The sequence below is a fragment of the Gekko japonicus genome, unplaced genomic scaffold (assembly GCF_001447785.1).
Source record: "Gekko japonicus isolate JY-2015 unplaced genomic scaffold, Gekko_japonicus_V1.1 scaffold554, whole genome shotgun sequence".
In the NCBI taxonomy this organism is placed as follows: domain Eukaryota; kingdom Metazoa; phylum Chordata; class Lepidosauria; order Squamata; family Gekkonidae; genus Gekko; species Gekko japonicus.
This window is the reverse complement of record NW_015171520.1, coordinates 663,178-683,224: the sequence shown is the minus strand read 5'-3', so window position 1 is coordinate 683,224 and position 20,047 is coordinate 663,178. Positions and strand designations below refer to the sequence as shown.

Sequence of the window (20,047 nt, the reverse complement as noted above, 5' to 3'; positions counted from 1 at the left end):
ATTTTTCAGGTTGGCCAAGTCTGCAGTGTCTTTCATGTTCTTTTATTCTTGTCTGAATGCTACGCTGTGTGGTCCCGATGTAAACTTGTCCACAACTGCATGGTATGTGGTATACTCCTGCAGAAGTGAGGGGGTCTCTTCTGTAAGTTGGTATCGGAGGAAACATCTGAGCAGGGGACCTTCCTGATTTGTGACTTGAGCTTGGTTCACATATGCAGGTCAATGAGGTGGCAGAGACCTGAGCTAGTGCTACAGACTGTAGATGGAGGACCACATTTTGGTATGTTAAAATCTGCCTGCAAGTAGAAAGCCAGCACAAGCAGCCAAGGGAGGGGGGTTAGAACATTTCTTCCTGCTTGCTAGCTTTCTATCCACGTGGTGATTTCTTTACACAAAGAAGAGAAGAAGAGGAGATGGGATTTATACCCCGCCCTTCACTACTTAAGGGAGTCTAAGAGTGGCTTACAAACTCCTTTCCCTTCCCCTCCCCACAACAGACACCCTGTGAGGTAGGTGGGGCTGAGAGAGCTCTGACAGAAACTGCTCTTTTTCAAGAACAGCTGTGCCAGAACTATGGCTTGCCCAAGGTCATCCAGCAGGTGCAAGTGGAGGAGTGGGAATCAAACCCAGTTCTCCAAGATTAGAGTTCGCGCACTTAACCACTACACCAAACACCAAAGGACCATCCAAAGGCGGAATCAACCACCTGAGGTCTGAAGCAGTACAGCCCATGCTACAACCTCATTCTGCTGCCTGTGTGAGTCAGTTCTCTCACTCTTAGCTGCTAGGATTCACAGTCTGAAGACAGAACAACCTCCATCTACAGGTGCAACCCAGTGGCACCTTATAGCATCACCAGCTCCGAGATCTGTCTGTTCATTTGTCCATCCATCAAGGTTGAGGGAAGAGCCCTAATCTTATTCATTTACAACAGAACTGAATATTTTATTTATTTATTTAATTTCTTCTCCACAGAATACAAGTCATTTGCATCATATAATTCTCTACCTGGTATTCCGGCTTAAAAAATCCCTCCTTCACCCACCAAGCATACCAAGCATCTTCAATGTAGCGTGGGCTATAGGAGGCAGGCAGTGGCCCCGAGGTATCTGTGGGTAAGACAAACATACAGAGGACCATGTTGTTATTGTTAGAATTTGTTCAGGGTTTCAACTGCATAAGTGTAGTCAAATTATTACATGATGGAAGAGGGAAATCTTGGAAATGTGTGGCAATGTCTGACCCTTAGAAAGAGACAAAGTAGAATTTTCCTTGTATCTCTGGCACTTGGCTGCCTTCCCTTTTCCCAATCTCACTTTGTCATCTTCCCAGCTGTTGTAATTTAGATAGTAAGGTAATAGTAAGACCCACCTATCTTATTTATGTTACTTTGTGACAAGCCGTATGCACTAATGCAACTATATAAGCAACCACAAGGAACACAGGATGAGCGACCTGTAAAAATGGCTTGGCTTTCTTTTTGATGGCTATTGCTTATTTCATGTGGGCTTACATTTGCATTTGTAACAAGGTTACATTTCAAGAACCGGAACCCCACAAGAGGGTGAAGAGGGAGGAAAGGCCACCCTAAATCAACAACGTCCTCACCCCTACCCAAAACCCACCACTTTATAATATCGTCTGGTCACAGTGCTGTCTTTCACAAATATTTGGATGATGCACTCAAATTGATCATATCACAAATATTTGGATGATGCATTCAAATTGATCATATTATAAAATTAGCAACACTGAAATCATCGCATAATAGGTTAACTCACCCTGTTGAGAATACTTGTGAATGCCAGTATTTGTGAACACAGATTGTAATAAATAGGCAAGATATTAACTTCTCCCTCATTCTGTGATTACAGTTCTGCTCTATGCTCTTTGTACATTTCAAGAACCTAAAGTACACATAGCTGCCCCACCCACCCCTTCCACCATCTGTGGGTGCCAATCTGCAAATGCTGCAAAATGGGCAAAATCAGCAGCTGCCCATATACACACGCACTTTCTCATTTGTGAATCCCACCTTGCAGAATGGCCTGCCCAAGGAGGTCAGGAAAGCTCCCACTCTCCTGGCATTCAGCATATACACAAACCTGAACTATTCAAGAGGGCTTCTCTGCACAGGTAATAGGGTTGCACCATACAAAATGGTTCACATGCTTACCATGATAAATGATTGGGACTGTGGTCTATACTACTGTGTATAGCTTATTGTGGTAGGATCATAAGAACATAAGAGAAGCCAATGCTGGATCAGGCCAATGGCCCACCAAGTCCAACACTCTGTCACACAGTGGCCAAAAATACCAGGTGCCATCAGGAGGTCCAGCAGTGGGGCCAGGACATTAGAAGCCCTCCCACTGTTGCCCCCCCCCCCAGCACCAAGAATACAGTGCATCACTTGTCCATGACTGAGCGTTCCTATCTATACCTTGTGGCTCATAGCCACTGATATGGACCTCTGCTCCATATGCTTATCCAGTTCCCTCTTGAAGCCGTCCATGCTTGTATCCCATTATGCAATCTCTGTACCACTTAATGCATCATGTTAATACTTATGCAGTGCTTCAGTTCGGTTATTGAATGTCCCATTTTGTTGATTGTACTGACTCACTATGTGTAATACACCTTGAGTCCCTGTGAGAAAGGCACACCATAAATAATGTAAATAAATAAATAGATAAAATATGCCCAGGGTCTTATTTAAAGTGGGCCTGCAGCTGCTATGCGTGCAACACTACTAGCATGCTAGGACAAGGCCTGCTATCATGATGTGCTAGCGCTGCACACACAGCCAGTGAGGGCCCAGTTTAATGTAGAGACTCTGTGCACAGCATATGTCAGTTCTTCCTGCCCACTAACACTGCATTTTAATTGGGCCAAATTCTGATCCCCTGGGGTTCCTTTGGCCCACAATTTCTGATAATTTTTGTACCGAGCTTGCTATTTCGGACTATGGTTCTTTCTTTACCTTTCTTGATGAAGCACACCCTATGAAGAAAAAAGAGTTTTAAAAAATTCCACTATACCTTTCTTTTCTCCAGCTTCCGTGGGGATGTCATACAGAACTTCACTTTTCAAAGCCAAGGTCTTGGTTTGCCTTGGAAGCTCTTTCTGGGGAAGGGAAAAAACAAGATAAATGTTAAAAACAGACTTTCGGGCAGAGGAGAAAGCAGTGACATCAAGCACCATTCGATTGGGAGCAGCATAAAATACATACAATATAATGCAGACGGAAGGAATAATAATAACAACAACAACAACTGTGTACCACCAAGTCACAACTGACTCATGGCAACCTCAGGACTATGGAGTTTTTAAGGCAATAACCAGAGGGGGTTTGCCATTGCCTGCTTCTGTGTAGCACCCAGATTTTCCTTGGTGGTCTCCGATCCAAATACTAACCATGGCCAACCCTGCTTAGTTTCCAAGCTCCGAAGAGATTGGACAAGACTGGGCTTTATTGCAGCTCACTCAGTACCATATAAAACCTGTTTCAGTCTTCATTCCAAATCAAAGCTGAAGTATGTATAACTGCATCTACTCACAGGTAATCTGGACAATTTATATTATACCTGTGCAACACCACAGTCCTCAGTGGTACACTCGTTCAATTGCTTTTGCTGCCAATCTGCCCTTAGTGGTCCTGCTTTGCATGCCCCACCTTCAGAGGTAAGGTGGGCAGCAGCCAGGGCCTTTACTTTGATGGCACTTTGACTTACTGGGTACCCACCTCTCTAACCATTAGGAGCTTAGGTAAGAATATTTTTCCATAGGATTTATTTGAAACTGGTTATTTGGGTTTCGTTTTTGTTTTGTAAAACCTGAAAATATTGGTCTATCTTAGAACTGTGCACACCATGTGCAGTACTTTAGCTTGACTAAAACATATTTAACTCTGCTGGGATTTAAACAGGAAGTTTATTGGCTACTTTTTTATTGCTGCACAATAATTTGCCAGTTTTTAGCTATTAATATTTGTCACAGTGGATGCAAGTGACCCTGGGCATTTTTTTGTTTTGAGAAAAAGAGTACTACCAAATATTTTAAATAAATCCTGCATACTTTATGCTCCGTGCAACAGATCACAAAACCACCATGCTATGGTCTCCCGCTTCACCTCCTGCCACCCCATTCCACTGCACCTAACTTCACTCCCCTGTTAATTATCAGCCACTCAAGTCAACATTTGGCCATCTTCTGCTTTTCCAGGCTGCCTCACCTTCAGGCCTGTCGCCATCCTGACTTCAATGGATTCCATCCTCTCCCGTTGCCGCTTCTGTTTCTCCGCCCGGTTTTTCAGATGAGACGTTTTACCTGCCTGTTTACTGGGATCAGGCTTATTAGCTTGGGAATATGCTTTCCACCCACCAGGCACCTCCCAGCTTCTCTTCTTGGAAAGAAGCAGACGGCAGAGAGAATGTAGCCTCCGGCTGGTACTGGAATTAAGCTGGGCTGATGGCATGTTTGCAAGTGGCTGTATTCAATCCCTATAGATGTGTGGGTGACAAACTATGATGCCTGTCTCACGGCTCATAGAAATCCCTTCTCTCTTCGGTAGGCACATAGAAGATAAAATCTGCACGAAGACAAACCCCAACAACAAAATTAGATAAGACCCTTAATCACATGTATAAGATTCAATTTCAGAAATGTTTCACACATGCTGGTTGACCCCTGGCTTGTCAAGAAAGGAGAAAGCAGAAGTATATACCCTGACATCTGAACTACTTATGCATGTGAATGTTATCAAATGGGGGCCTCATGCCAGTTAAGCGAGCTTGCTCTGTTCCCAGAGTACTTTTTTAATCCTCTAATCCATTACTTCAAATTACCACTGAAAAATACTACTAATACTTACCTTGTAACAGTTTAACAATTTTGGAGACATTCATATAGAAACTTCAAATATTGTAATCCTCTCACAAGGGTTAAGTTAGAACTGTTATCTTATGCATGACACTACATATTGTACCTATGTTTGGATGTACTGTGTATTGTATGTTAATTTGAAAAAAAAATGATTTTAAAAAAATAGTAGGAGGAATCATTCTTTATGCCTCCACAATCTTATGCCACATTCTTGCCTCTGCGTCTGTATCGAGAGAATTTCTACCTCTCCCTCCAGCACAGCGGGGGGGGGGGGGGGGGGGTTTATCAGCAGGCAGAAATTCAGCGGGTGAGAAGCCTCTACCCAACCCTGTGGATGCAATGAAGGCACAAGAGCCTGTCAACAGGACTCGGTAGCGTTGCCAGATCCAGGTTGGGAAGCTCCTGGAGATTTGAGAATGGGGCCTGGGGAGAACAGGGACCTCAGTGGGGTACAACGCCACAGAGTCCACCCTCCAAAGTATCCCTTTTATCCATGGGGACTGATCTCTGTAGTCTGGAGATGACCTATAATTCCAAGGGATTCCCCAGTTCCCGCCTGGAAGATGGCATCCCTAGGACTCGGTACCACCACTTGCTCTAGCCACTGCACCCCATTCCCTTTCCATTCGCAGAGCTGGGGAAAGTACCTAGGAGTCCCGGCTCTCGTTACAACCCCGGTATTCTAATAAACCTGCCTTCTGATTGACCTTCAAATGCACCGACTGCAAACGGAGCAGAAGGCAACGTTCTTTGCCGATCACGCCGCTGCCTGCCGAAAAGCCACTCACGTGCAACATGCCGGTTTCCTGTGTGAAATGCATGACGGGACTTCGAACGACATCGGAAGGGGAGGAGCGGCTGTACTCTGTGGTTCCGGAAGGCCATAAGAGTTCGAAGACTGGAAGATGCAAGCCCGGTGAGTTGCGGGGAGGGAGCCTCGGGGTTGGCCGCGGTTACGGAGAAGCAGACGGGAGAAGATGGGGAGCAAATACGGGGAGGCAGGGAGAGACAAAATGAAGTCACTGTTCACAGCAGGGGAATAAAAAAGGGGACGCTGCTGACTTTAATGGGGGACTTGGGGAATTGGCCGTGGAGACAAGCAGGCAATTTTATCTATTTGCCATTCGCTCCCGACAGACGGTATAAAATATGCAAAATGGCTTTGCGCATTTAATAGTGCGATATGATGACAAAGGCTGTAATGTTTCCTGTGCGTACCTACCGGGGGGTCTATTGAGCTCAGTCAGGGGCAGTTCCAGGTTTTGGGGGCCACCGGGAAGAAAATGCTCAGGGGCCCTCCGCCCACTACTTGGAACTCCTTCTTGCCCACTTATATGCCCTCCCCTGCCTGTGAGTCCTTCCTCTACCTGCTTGCAAAACTCTCCCATAATCTGCAGTCATAGCCAATGTTCCCTCTAAGCTATGGAGTCCTGTGAGCAAGAATTCTACTTTGTGAGCTACTGTCATTCAAGCTGTGAGTGAGTGATTTGCCCGCTTCATAATTTAGTTTGCTCTGGAGCCATCCCTTCCTGAGCTAAGACATAAATGGGTGAGCTGGAGCTAGCTCACACTCAGTTTAGAGGAAACACTGGTCATAGCTGCTCACGTTGCCTGTATGTCCTTCTGATGGTGCTGAGTGGTGGGTGCCGCTAGGAATGCTGCTGCCATAGCCGCCCACATGCCCTTCTCCAGCAGTGCTAGGTGGCATATGCAACTGAGACTGTAGGTAACAAAGCACTCCTAGGCAAGGAGGGGAAGGGTGTGAGGACAGGCATCAGAGGATATGAATGAGCAGAGGATCAGCAGCAGTGGGCCCCAGCAGAAACCACAGGCCCTGGCAGCTGCCCCACCTCACGGTTCACTGACGCTGGCCCTGAGCTCAGTCGTGGAAACAGGCATATGTTGGCTCTACATCTAATAACAGGAGCAGAAGCCAAGTAGAGCAGAAATGTCCAGAATGACCTCTTGAGCCATTAATGCTCATTTCTGACTCAGGTCTGAGGAAGTTACACCTTTCAATAGGCTGGGTCCAGATACGCAACAGAATGTGATGGCCAAATTGACTATATCATTGGAGACTGCAAGTGGGGGGGGGTCGCCATTTGGAATACTGCATCCAGTGGAAAACACCCTGCCTCTAGTAAGCTAGTACATCTGAAAGTAATTCAATGTAGTCATCTCCTTGATGTGCTAGCTTACCACTTGCATGGACTTTTTTTTAACTTGGAGAATTGGAAAAAATATGATTCTGCCCCTGCAGAATTTAAGAGACATAATCTAAGGACTTTTCCATCTCTTTGTGCTGCATGTATAGGTCTTGGCAGTGCCATCCTAAAAACACTTTCTTGCAAGTAGGCCCATGGATTAGACTTGGGTAGGATTCTGAGTAAACCTGGTTAGGATTGCTGACTTGTGGCATAATCCATGAGAGTGAAAAGTGTTTACTCCCTCCTTTCTTCCCTTGACAGAGGTCCCACAATATCTATAGCACTCATGAGAGACAGCCAGCGCAATGACAAGTGATACCTTTCCCTTGTCCCTGTCACTTGGGAGGCATGGCATGACTTGCAGAAGTCTGCAACTTGGCATCCGCTACCTGGCCAATAAAACTGTCCGGTTTTGGTTAACCTTAAGTGACCCACAAAAGAATTATCATAGGCTCGCTGAATAAGTTGATTTCTGTACAGCAATGGCAGTACCATCTGTTCACTTCTTTCCCATATATCTCCATTTCTTCTCTTAACACTTTGCTTGAACAGTCTCTTCTTTCATATAATGAATCAGACTGGGTATTCAGGTACTCGTCCCTGAATTTTCTTTGTTGCTTGCTCAGATAGAGGCTTCAAAGAGTCATCTACTTGGCTGGGCCCTCACAAACTCACTAGCTTCCAAGCCTGCCGGTTCTGACAAACTTTGGTTGCTAGGCAACTTTTCTTCACTGAACACACTGCCTTGCTTTGCTCTGTCACATGGCTTAGGCCTGCTCTCTAAACGTCTTTTGCATCTCCTTCTCTCTAGCTTCTAGTAACAGTATTTACCAGCTGCAATTTTTTATATAAATCATTCCCCAGTGGGATGAGGGAAGGAATTCCAGAACAGACTCCCACCTCTAGTATTCCTTCCTACATAGGGTTGCGAACCTTCAGGTGGGGCCTGGAGATCTCCTGGAATTGCGGCTCATCTCCAGATAACAGAGGCTGGTTTCCCTTGAGTAAATGGCAACTTTGGAGCATGGACTTTATGGCATTATACCCTGCTGAAGTCCCTCCCCAGGTTACACCCCCAAATCTCCAGGAATTTCCCATCCCAGAGCTGGCAACCCTGTATCCCTCCCCTTATATATGACAAGAATTAGGGAGATCTTCACTTGAAACACTGGACAACCAATTCCCTTCAGGCTGATTAATTTGCCGGGGACAATCAGGTAATCTCTGCTTCCACGTCCCTCAAAACACTTATGTCTCTCTCCTTGCCAACACCTGCATTTGGGGAAAATAGGTTAATAGTAATGCTTGAGAGTCATAAGTGCAAGATGAGTCCTGGGTTATGTTGAAGAGGATAAGACTGTGCCCAGTGTATTGGTTTCTCCGCCAAGTGTCTCGACCCATGTAAGAATTTGCATTGCGCAGTCGCACTGTCTGATGTTGGTGCACTTGGTAATGCCACATCCTGTGTGTCTTGCTATGCTGGTGTAACATCACTACTTACGGTGTTGCGTTGGTGTGGGAACCCTTGTTTTTGTCCTTATTCATTGTGCTTTTCATACCAGCCCCCAGATCAGATGCACCTTATCATTGTGGTAGTTGTAGTGGGGGTGTTATATACTGCAAGGAACACAGTTCAGAATTCCTTTTGTATGTGTTATGTGCTGTTAAGCGGCTTCCACCGTATGGTGATCTTAATTAATTAATTATTTTAAAACTGCCCTATCATTAAAAGCCTTGCTCAGATGGGCTGAGACAAATAAAATGAATTTCAGTAGAGATAAGTGCAAAGTCCAACACTTAAGTACAAAAAAATCTAAGGCACAGATATAGAATGGGAGGGACTTGGCTTGACAGCAGCACATGTGAAAGGGATCTAGGTGTTCTGGTTGATCACAAGCTAAATATGAGCCTGCAGTGCGATGTGACTGCGAAGAAAGCTAATGCAATCTTAGGATGCATTAACAGAAGCATTGTGTCCAGATCACGGGAGGTAGTAGTCCCGCTCTATTCTGCTATGGTCAAGCCTCACCTAGAGTACTGTGTCCAGTTTTGGGCACCACATTTTAGGAAGGATGTTGACAAGCTCAAGCGTGTCCAGAAGAGGGCAACCAGGATGGTGAGAGGGTTGGAATCAAAGTCTTATGAGGAAAGGCTGAAAGAGTTGGGTATGTTTAGCCTGGGAAAGAGAAGGCTTAGAGGGGACATGATTGCAGTCTTCAAATATTTGAGGGGCTGTCATGTAGAAGATGGAGCAGATTTATTCTCTCTTGCTCCGGATTGCAAGACTAGATCTAATGGGTGGGAATTACAAGGGAGTCGTTACTGGCTAAATATCAGGAGAAACTTCCTAACTGTAAGAATGGTTGAGTAGTGGAACAGACTGCCTCGGGAGGTGGTGGATGCTCCTTCGCTGGACGTTTTCAATCGGGGGCTGGACGACCATCTTTTGGGCTATTCTCCTACAGAGTGCAGTGGGTTGGACTAGATGATCTGCAAGGTACCTTCCAGCTCTAATATTCTATGATTCTGTGAGATCTTGCAAACTGAAGGCAATGGCTTCCTTTGCTGCTTGAATTCATCTCATGTTGGGTATTCTTTGTTTCCTACTGCCCTTCAGTTTTTCCTAGGATTATTGTCTTTTCCAGTGAGTCTTGTTTTCTTATGACGTGATCGATGAATGAAAGCCTCAGTTTAGTCATTTTAGCTTCTAGGGACAGGTTTAGGCTTGATTTGATCTAGAATCCACTTATTTGTCTTTTTGGCTGTCCACAGTATCCATAAAACTCTCCTCCGGCACCACGTTTCAAATGATCAGAGTCCCTTACCTATACCTACCTTCTTTGGCCTGTAGACTGTTATGGACTCTGTGATGAAGCTTCAGAGAGTGCAGCTGAAATGCAAGAACCTTCATGAATTCCTGCGGGGCCTTAGCCCAGGGATTTTAGACCGCCTGTACAATCATCCTGCCACCTGCTTAGCAGTCTTCCGGTGAGTGAGAATCCACGTCTTCCTTTGCATAGAAATGCCATTCCCTCACTGCCCAATAGGGAAGCAATAATTAACAACCCAGATTGCTGATAACAAGATATGGACAATTCATGCCTGATAATGCTGGGCTATAGGTCTCTGGCATGCTAACAGTGTATTTGTAGGAATACAGAAGACATTGGGTGTGTAAGGATCACTGTGCAGTTTGGGGTTTTTTGCATTCTGGTGTCACTTCTAAATTAGGCTGCAGAGCCAGTTTGGTGTACTGGTTAAGTGTGCGGACTCTAATCTGGGAGAACCGGGTTTGATTCCCCACTCCTCCACTTGCACCTGGCTGGATGACCTTGGGCAAGCCATAGTTCTGACAAGATCTGTCCTTGAAAAAGAGCCATTTCTGTCAGAGCTCTCTCAGCCCCACCTACCTCACAGGGTGTCTGTTGTGGGGAGGAGAAGGGAAAAGAGTTTGTAAGCCACTCTGAGACACCTTTGGGTAGTGAAGGGTGGGGTATAAATCCAATCTCTTCTTCTTCTTCTATTTGATTGCAGCTGTTCAGAGAAACCAGAAAATCTATTCCTGTTATTTAAATTAAATAGCCATGGTTCTTTAAATCATTGTTAAAATGGGCTGTTTCCTGAGGTAGATACATTTACCATGGTCTTAAGTTTTAAAAATTAAAAATAAAACACATTTTATGTCTGTCTTGTGAAAGCTTTTTTCACTAAAGAATTTGAACACGTTCTTTTTGAAGTGCTGTCATGTAGAAGATGGAGCAGATCTATTCTCTCTTGCTCCGGATTGCAAGACTAGATCTAATGGGTGGAAATTACAAGGGAGTAAAACTTCTGTGGAAGTTTTCATAATTTATCTAACTGGCATCTCTGGCACAATAAGCAGAATACCATTTAAGTCTTTACAGAAAGGGAGCTTCTGGGGTGATGTGACTGAACCTTTGTGGTGACTTTTGGGCAAGAGATATTTGGTAAAAACATTTAGTATCCTTTGGCATTAAGTATCTGAGAAATTGTCATGTTCTTTATTTTTTAGTGAGCTGCCAGGATTGGCTAAGAATTATGTCATGCGAATGCTCTTCCTGGGACAGCCCCTCCCTCAAGCAGCTGTGGCATCATGGGTAAAGAAGGAATATGTCAAGTAAGTTCTGGGCTTGAATTTCTGATATGCCCCATCCCCAGAGAGTTGCATGACAGTGTATTAAAACCACCTTCAGTTTCCGTTAAAATGAAACCAGTAGGCTGAATAAATTAAAGTCCCCTAAGCCTTGAGAGCCAACTGTGGTGTAGTGGTTAGGAGCTGGAGACTCTAATCTGGAGAACTGGGTTTGATTCCCCACTCCTCCTCCACGTGCAGTCAGCTGGGTGACCTTGAGTCAGTCACAGTTCTCTCAGAGCTCTCTCAGCCCCACCCACCTCACAGGGTGTCTGTTGTGGGGAGAGGAAGGGAAGGTGATTGGAAGCCACTCTGAGACTCCTTCAGGTAGTGAAGAGCGGAGTATAAAACTAGTTCTTCTTCTGCTGCTTAATGATGGCTGTTGAAAGCCAGCCCAGATGAGAATGGTTCTGGAAATTCTGCAGCCTAGGCTTTGATGAATCTCGGGAAGGGAGTTCCGTGGTTGTGGAGTGTGTCTGTCCCTATGTATCAACGTAGAAGAAGAAGAGATTGGATTTATACCCCACCCTTCACTACCCAAAGGAGTCTCAGAGCAGCTTACAATCTCCTTTCCCTTCCCCTCCCCACAACAGACACCCTGTGAGGTAGGTGGGGCTGAAAGAGCTCTGAGAACTGTGGCTGGCCCAAAGTCTCTCAGCTGACTGCATGTGGAGGAGTGGGGAATCAAACCTGGTTCTCCCAGATTAGAGTCTGCACTCTTAACCACTACACCAAACTGGCTCTTTCTACATCAAACATAAGAGGTACTCTGGATCAGGCCAGTGGTCCATCTACTCCAGCATTGTGTTTCACACAGTAGCCAACCAGCTCATTTTTTTTAATTTACAAAATTATTATCCCAACTTTCTGTCCAGTCAGAGACACCAAGGCAGCTAACAATTAAAAGCAGACCATTCTAACACACAGCAGAAAACCAGAAATAAAATACGTATTTTTTTTTTAAAAAGAGCCAGCAATTAAAACATAGGGCAGCAAGAAGTCATTAAGGAAATGCCTGACGAAACATAAAAGTCTTCACCGGCTGGACAGAAGACAGTGATGGAAGGGCATAGATGGATGCCCCTGGGGAGAGAGTTCCACCATGTTGGTGCTGTGATCAAGAAGGAACTTTGTCGGTTTGTCCATTACCTTCTCATCCTTATGTGTTTCTTTTAGATTCTGTGCTACTCACTTATCTCACAATTATCTCTCATTCTGCAGGGAGCAGGACGAAAGCTCAGATATCTTGTTGGGGCTGCGACTCTGGCACACGCAGTTGCTGCCAGGGGGTCTCCAAGGGATCATCTTGAACCCCATCTTCAAGGAGAACTTGCGCATCGCTCTGCTAGGAGGGTAAGTGAGTACCCTGAACGTATTTGTGGCTTGAGAATCGAGGCAGAAGGCTGTGATTCTGAAGAGAAGGCTAAGAAAAGCGTGACTTCATTTCAGTGCAGGAGGAACAATTGACATGTGCTTCTGTAATAGAAATTCTCTGCCCCCTCCTCTCAAATGCAATTTCCCCTTCCACCTCCATCTCTTTCATGGCGTTCTTTTTTTTTGGGGGGGGGGTGAGTATTTTGTATGCATGTGTGCTTGAGTGCCTGGAAGTCATGGTGACTTCTGGCGACTCCTAGTGCGTCTAGGACGTTTCAGAGAAGTGGCTTGATATTGCCTGACTGCATCCCAGCTGTGGTATTCCTTGGAGGTCGCCCTTCCAAGCACTTGCCAAGGTCAGCCCTGCTTAGCTTCCAAGGTCTGACGAGATCGGGCTTGCCTGGGCTATCCGGGTGAGGGCTCTTTCATGGCGTTCTTCAACTGTGGTTTGCATGTTACATTGGCAACAGCATGAATATGTTTAAACTAGATTATGTCTTGCCTCTCATCCTGCCCATGTAGAGGCAAGGCCTGGTCTGATGACACCAGCCAGCTGGGCCCAGACAAACATGCCCGAGATGTCCCATCCCTTGACAAGTATGCTGAGGAGAGGTGGGAGGTGAGTACCTTTTGTCCTTTGTCGTCTTCCTGGCTAACAGTAGGGCTGTATGGTAGCTGTGGTTGGAGGGGCTTATCTCTGAAATAAATCCTTAGGAACTGCTGTTACTCTTGCACCTCACCAAGGATCTTCTGGTTCTGTTCAAGGATTCTCCTTTGGGTAGCGAGAGATGAGTCGGGGAATAGTAGGGTCTTTCCTTCTTTCCTTCTTTCCTTCTTTCCTTCTTTCTTTCTTTCTTTCTTTCTTTCTTTCTTTCTTTCTTTCTTTCTTTCTTTCTTTCTTTCTTTCTTTCTTTCTTTCTTCTTTCCCCACTAGTAGTAGAGCCCGTGACTTGCACACAGAAGGACCAATCCCTGGCCTCTCTAGCTTAAAAACCCTCAGGTAGCAGGGGTTGGGATAACGAGACTTTAGGATCACTGCCAGTAGATAGTATGAAATTATGCGCCAACAGTTTGATTCAGTGTAAAGTCTTTACCTGTGTTTGCTGCATTTCCATATCCTTCAGTCTGAGTCTAACCAGGATAAATCACTGCCCCACATCTATACTGGGGACATTTCAAATAATGGGCTTACCAATCCTTGGATGGAAGTCTCAGCTTATTTCCATTTCCCTTAGTGGCTGATTTCAGTGGGTCAATTACATAGATAGTGTTGAATCAACAGCCCTTGCTACCTCATAAGCCCATCCCAGGGTGCATTCCTGGGATCCCTTGGCTGGCCCTGTCCTGGGTGTGCTGTTGGAGACCACATCCCCTTTTCAACCAAACTGGGCCAGGTAGTATGTCAGCTATGTTTACATGGCAATTTGCTATGAATGGGACTATAAGATGCAGCCAAAGAGGTCTGAGCCTTCTGCTTTTTCCCCCCATATGTTTTCCTTAGGTCATCCTGCACTTTATGGTGGGCTCTCCAAGTGCAGCAGTGAGTCAAGACTTAGCTCAGCTGCTCATTGAAGCTGGGCTGATGAAGAGGTAAGTGGCCAAGCTGAACAGATGATTTAAAAAGATTTAGGGCTATGAGACTGGGAATGAAGTGCGGATGGGGCAGTATTCTGGCCTCCTTTGACGTAACGGAATGGCATTTGGTCACTTGGTCCTGGCGTCTCTGTTTCTATAACCTTCAGTAAACAGCAGCTTTAATCCAACACCATGCTTAAGGAATAAAAATTTTAGTCCTGTGGCAGGGGTCATTTTGTAGAAAAAGAGGTGAAGCACGTGCTTGGAAGAGGGCAATCAAGTTGAGATTTAAGTTATCTGACCCAAGTCATCACCCCCAGGCCGGCTTTCTTCGTTCCATCTTAAAGGACACGACATCCAACCCTTGGTTGTCCCTTCTTGCTGGTAAACTCAGGACATTGGGAGTGCCGATGTCCTCACCTAACGCAGAGCTGATGCCCTCTCAGCTTGAGGAAACCTTGAAGAAACTCAAACAGTTGGATTGGGCCAGCACCGTGGCCAGGGCAAGGCGCACCTGCTCTCCGTTGGCTTTGGGGTTGTCCCCTCCAGAGAGATTTCCTGACTTTTATTCAACGTTATCAATTCCATCTCACCGCCGCGCCTTTATGCTGGCCCGCTTAAATGTATTTCCAACAATGGTAACTCTGGGAAGATTTGGAGGCCTTTCTTACTCAGATCGCCTTTGTCTGTGCAATTCTGGCGAAATTGAAACCTTAGATCACCTGATATTTCGCTGTCCCCACTGGACTCAAGTTAGAGGCACTTATATCTCTCCTATTCTCACGAAGATGAATCTTCCCGCGCAACCTTGGGTGCTCTCAGTACTGTTAGCGGACTCAAATGCCGATGGACTGATAACAGCTAACGTGGCGCAGTTCCTGGCTAAGGTGGCTGCTCTCAAGAAGCATTGAAAAGTCCAGCACTTCTGAAAACTTCGACACCAATTTTTAATCTTCGGATGATTTTAGTTAGTTGGCTCCGCCCCAAGTGTAGTTAGGTAATTTTTAATCTCTGGGTTCAGCCTGGGTTTTATGTGACTGTTATTATGTACCTTGACATATTTATGTCTATTTTATGTACCTATTTTATCCCCCTTTGGTATCCTCTTGGTCAAGACTTCGGTCATAAAGACCTGTAATAAATTGAAATTGAAAAAGAGGTGCAGGAGCTCATTAGCATAACTCATTAGCATAACTTATTTGTATATGCCACACCCTCTGACATCACCGGAAGTGTGTCAGAAGGCAACACCCACCGCTCAGGCTCCACTGGACTGTTTTGGATTGCTAGCTAGTGGGGGAGGGGGAACGTGGAGATCTGCCCTCGCAGAGAAGGGAGAGCTTGTACCTGAATAAAACTTGGTCTTAAAGGTGCCACTGGACTGTTTTGGATTGCCAGCTATGGGGGGGAGGCTCTGCAACTTACCTGGCTGCTTCTTGCTCCTTGTGGCCCAACTGGGGGCTGCTGGGAGCAGGGGGTGGGGCTTGTTTCATGTGCCCACCCCCTGGGCTCTTTGCTGCCAGAGCTCCGCTCCTGTGCGTTCCTGCAGGAAATGACCCCTGGTCCTGTCACTGATGAGGCTCCAAGTCAGGGAACATCTTAGAACACCCCCCCTCCTCCCCTTGGCATCTATAATGCACACTCTGGTCCTCACAGGGGAGATAAAAACTGAGGAGGCCAGAGGAATATAGAGACCTCTTTACGTAAGAGGCTGTGTCTCTGTTCCTAACTGAATACTGGAATAGCAGCTGCTCCATTCTTTCCTGTAATGCCTCTGTCCACCATAGAGTGGACCGTTCCCTATAGAAAGAACTACTTCCTGTCTTGAAAACAGGACATAAGAGAGTGCTGGGATATCCTCGCTTAGTTAAGGCTTCCTTTGTGTGGAAAAAATATGCTCCTTTACATGGTATGTGTGTGTATGCATGTGAGAGAGAGAGCTATACAGAAGTAAGGCACACCCTCTTCCACCCCCCCCCCCAAAGTTTTAACACCATTTTGCCTTTGACCTCTGTGCCTTGCTCTTCTCTTCAGTAGTGAGCCTGGAGAACCACCTTGCATCACGTCTTCCGGCTTCCAGTTCCTGCTGCTGGACACCTCGTCTCAGCTCTGGTACTTCATGCTGCAATATCTCCAGTCAGCGGAGGTGACTGCCCACAACCTCAGCCCCAGCTGCTCTGTTTGTCCCCCAGTTGTGTTTTTGACCCCTTGCCTTTCTCTGCATTGCTCCCTACAGACCCGGGGCATGGATCTGGTGGAGATCCTTTCCTTCCTCTTTCAGCTCAGCTTCTCCACTCTTGGCAAGGTGAGGTAGGGCAGGGCATTTTGCTCTGTTCCAGTCCACTGAGTAGGGCCTGTAAAGAGAGTGGGGAGGGATGGGGGTAAATTACAGGGGATTTTTTAAACTGACTCTACAGCAAGTCAAGTCACAGGATGATCTCTACAGTACTTCTTTCGACATGGTTCCTAATTTAACAGTGATATTTCTCCCCCCACACACACTTTATTTCCTTAGCTTAAAAGTCTGAGGTTTTCAACCTTTTTGAGCCTGTGGACATCTTTGGAATCCTGACAGAGGGTGCTGGGTACAACCACAAAATGGCTGCCACAGTAGGTGAAGCCAACCACAAAATGGCCAGCATAGGAGGTAGAGCCCCCCCACACACACACACAGAGGAAGTCCAAGTACAGGGGAAAAAAGGAGTAATTTTAAAAAATACACCAGAAAAGAAGGGTGAGGGAGAGAACAAAACTAATACTGTGGCGGCAGCTGCTGCCAAAACAATATTATTTTAATCTGCACAGTCAATCAGAAACCCTGCTGGTCAGGAATCCCACCTGATCTCGCTCACTTTCTAAAATCACTTGGGCGCCATGTTGGGGACCAGTGTTACCTCTTAGCTGAGTTAGTGTGAGCTAGCTCAGAGTTTTAGCCTCTGGCTCACACATTTTTGTCTTAGCTCAGGAAGGATGGCTCAGAGCAAACTAATTTATGCAGCAGCCAGATGGCTCGCTCACAACTTGAATGCCAGTAGCTCACAAAGTAGAATTTTTACTCATAAGACTCCACAGCTTAGAGGGAACATAGTTGGGGACCCCTGCCATAGACTCTTTAATCTTTCTGTATAGGAAAGATGAAGACATCATCTTGGTTGCTGTGCTCAGCATCCCTCCCTCAGTTTTACAATACTCTGTTTTACATGAGATGACAACAATGTACATGGTACTCCAGGCTGCACCAAAAATTGATATGGATTATATCTTTAGATGTAATTTATTAATATGTATATCCTGCCTTTCTTCTGTGGAACTCAAAGCAGTGAGTTGGATCCAGCAATCCTCTTCCTCAAGCTTGTGGATCTTCCAGCCATTCCCCTCTCCACAACAGCCCTTTCCAACACTGGGAACATGATTTCCCAGGGTCAGAAGACCCCCATGGAGTAGAGAGCCTCATAGTTCAATGGGCTGCAGTGAGGAGGGGAAAGAAGGCCAGATCTCTCCTGTCAGCATAGCTCCACAGCTGACTGATTGTGGGTAATGGATATAGCCAAGTGGTCCCCCACCCCCATTCAGGAACTGGACAAACCCAGATCTACTTAGCTGTAGCAAGGATGGTTCTTCATGTCCTTCAGAACTTGCCTTAGATCTTATACATTGAGAGCCAGTGTGGTGTAGTGGTTAAGAGTGGTGGACTCTAATCTGGAGAACTGGGTTTGATTCCCCACTTCTCCACATGAAGCTTGCTGGGTGACCTTGAGCCAGTCACAGTTCTCTCAGAGCTCTCTCAGCCCCACCTACCTCACAAGGTGTCTGTTGTGCGGAAAGGAAGGGAAGGTGATTGTAAACCACTTTGAGACTCCTTCGGGTAGAAAAAAGTGGGTACAAAAACCAACTCTTCTCCTCCTCCTCACCACACTGCTCTCCGGGCACTGCGAAACAGTCCCTTGCTTTAGAGTGCATTCCTCTTGCACTACAAACTTTGCAGGTCATTGAAAGACATTGATCTAGCAGAAGTGCCTAGCAATAGAGGAAGGTGCCCTGGTGGGAAGGGGCCATGGCTCAATAGTAGAACATCTGCTTGGCATGCAGAAAGTCCCAGGTTCAATTCCTGGCATCTCCAGTTAAGGATCAGGTAGTAGGTGACGTGAAAGATCTCTACCAGAGACCCTGGAGAGCCGCTGAGCAGACAGTGCAGGCCTTGATGGATCCGTGGTCTGATTCAGCGTAAGGCAGCTTCATGTGTATGCAGAGAACAAATTCCCCAGTGCCCAGGGGAGAGCATGTGCAGAGGAAAAATAAAGGATCCAGGCAGGGGTCTTGTTGTAGAAAAAGAGCTGCCGGAGCTCATTAGCCTAACTCATTAGCATAACTCATTAGCATAACTCATTAGCATAACTCATTAGCATAACTCATTAGCATAACTCATTAGCATAACTCATTAGCATAACTTATTTGCATATGCCACGCCCCCTGACATCACCGGAAGTGTGTCAGAAGGCCCGGCTACTTACCCTCCTGCTTCATCCTCATTTCCAAACGGAATGAGGATCGAAGCAGAGGGCGGGGTAAAGAAGGGGGCGGGGCTTCACCACGTGACCGCCCCGCCCCCTAGAGGTTCTCTTCCGGAGCTCCGTACCTGAGAGCTCCCCCCCGACTAGAGCCCTGGATCCAGGCCTCTGATTCTCGAGTTTGTAGCTGGTCTATGAACATACCAAACACTGTGGACATGGTTAGAATTCACCATGGTTAGAATCCTAACATCCAATGAAACTATGGTTTGGTATGTTAAGCTGAACCCTGCCTCCGGTGGGTGTATTTTGGCAGTCGCCAAGGAGGTATTTGCCAGCACAGAGCTTAGTGAATATGTAATGCCCAGCCCACTTCAAATCATAATTTCACCTTCTTCACCCATCATTTAGGCAGCACTTAGCGAAGCTTAAAGAAAAGAAACCGTTTCATGCCTGCGCAGGGTTCTTTTTTTTTTTTAATCCCCTGAAGACAGGGTAGCTTTATTAATTTTTGTTACACCTACGTGACTACAGAAAGGAAAAAAAGGGAGAAAAAGGGAGGGGGAAGGGAAATAACAAGCTAAAATAACAAACCCCGGGATACAGACAGTACAAAAGAAAAAGAACCCACACTATAACTAAAAACCCAAGAAAGGAAGGTCATTAACAGTTAGTATACAGTTAGTCATAAAAATTAAAGCTTTCGGTTAAGTCAATGAATTATGATTAGTGAGTCCATTTTAGTAAATGTCTAATTTCTTCTCAGTATGCACAAAGATTTCATCCAGTTCGTTCATAAATCTTTTAGATCATAAGAGCTACTTGGCAACTCTTAGCCGCAAATCATATGCCTCTCTGGCCGTGCCCCCTTCTGCTCCTACTAGGTCTCCGTCCGTCTCATCCAGGCTGGCTGCCTGGCCTCCACCGTCTTGCTGCTCTTCCTCTTTCGATCCAAAAAACTGCTTCAACCATTCTTCCGCTTTGGACACCGAGTCGATTTTTTCTCTTTTGTCCTTATATTTAAACTGCACCCCCTCTGGGAAAAGCCAGGTGTATTGAATCTGGTTGATCTGAAGTGTTGAGATAAGCTCTTTGTACGCTTTTCTTTTCTGTCGGACCTCAAATGGAACGTCCTTTAGGACCCTGATAGTTGCTGATCCCAGTTGCAGGGGTTTGGCTGCTGTCGCTTTAAGAATATCGTCTCTTGTCTGTCGTCGGAGAAATTTGACAACAATCTCGCCCGGCAAGTTGTTTTGCTTGATATATTTAGAGTAGGAGCGATACGTCACTTCGATCTCTGCATGCGCTTCAGCCGGTGTACTGCCGAGCGATAAAACGATTAACTC

The 20,047-nt window shown here is 45.9% G+C and overlaps 2 protein-coding genes across 3 annotated transcripts in view; one reads left to right on the top strand and one right to left on the bottom strand.

Annotated features, from left to right (window-relative positions):
* VARS2 (valyl-tRNA synthetase 2, mitochondrial) overlaps window positions 1–5,678 on the bottom strand; it is a 37,321-nt gene extending 31,643 nt beyond the window's left edge. Inside the window, exons 1-4 of the mRNA XM_015419428.1 lie at window positions 5,592–5,678; window positions 4,235–4,591; window positions 3,042–3,126; window positions 1,009–1,109 (exon numbers count right to left, since the gene is read on the bottom strand). Coding sequence (XP_015274914.1) covers window positions 1,009–1,109; window positions 3,042–3,126; window positions 4,235–4,477 — 429 coding nt within the window. The 5' untranslated portion in view covers window positions 4,478–4,591; window positions 5,592–5,678. The remainder of the gene's footprint in view (window positions 1–1,008; window positions 1,110–3,041; window positions 3,127–4,234; window positions 4,592–5,591) is intronic.
* A 65-nt stretch (window positions 5,679–5,743) lies between these two features.
* The window catches only part of GTF2H4 (general transcription factor IIH subunit 4), a 23,055-nt gene continuing 8,751 nt past the window's right edge, over window positions 5,744–20,047 (top strand). The window contains exons 1-8 of one of the 2 annotated variants that reach the window (XM_015419430.1): window positions 5,744–5,800; window positions 9,943–10,079; window positions 11,125–11,229; window positions 12,466–12,597; window positions 13,141–13,237; window positions 14,120–14,208; window positions 16,228–16,339; window positions 16,430–16,498. In XM_015419430.1, coding sequence (XP_015274916.1) covers window positions 9,949–10,079; window positions 11,125–11,229; window positions 12,466–12,597; window positions 13,141–13,237; window positions 14,120–14,208; window positions 16,228–16,339; window positions 16,430–16,498 — 735 coding nt within the window. In that variant the 5' untranslated portion in view covers window positions 5,744–5,800; window positions 9,943–9,948. Of the gene's footprint in view, window positions 5,801–9,863; window positions 10,080–11,124; window positions 11,230–12,465; window positions 12,598–13,140; window positions 13,238–14,119; window positions 14,209–16,227; window positions 16,340–16,429; window positions 16,499–20,047 lie in introns of both variants that reach the window. The other variant, XM_015419429.1, reaches the window with a different exon arrangement.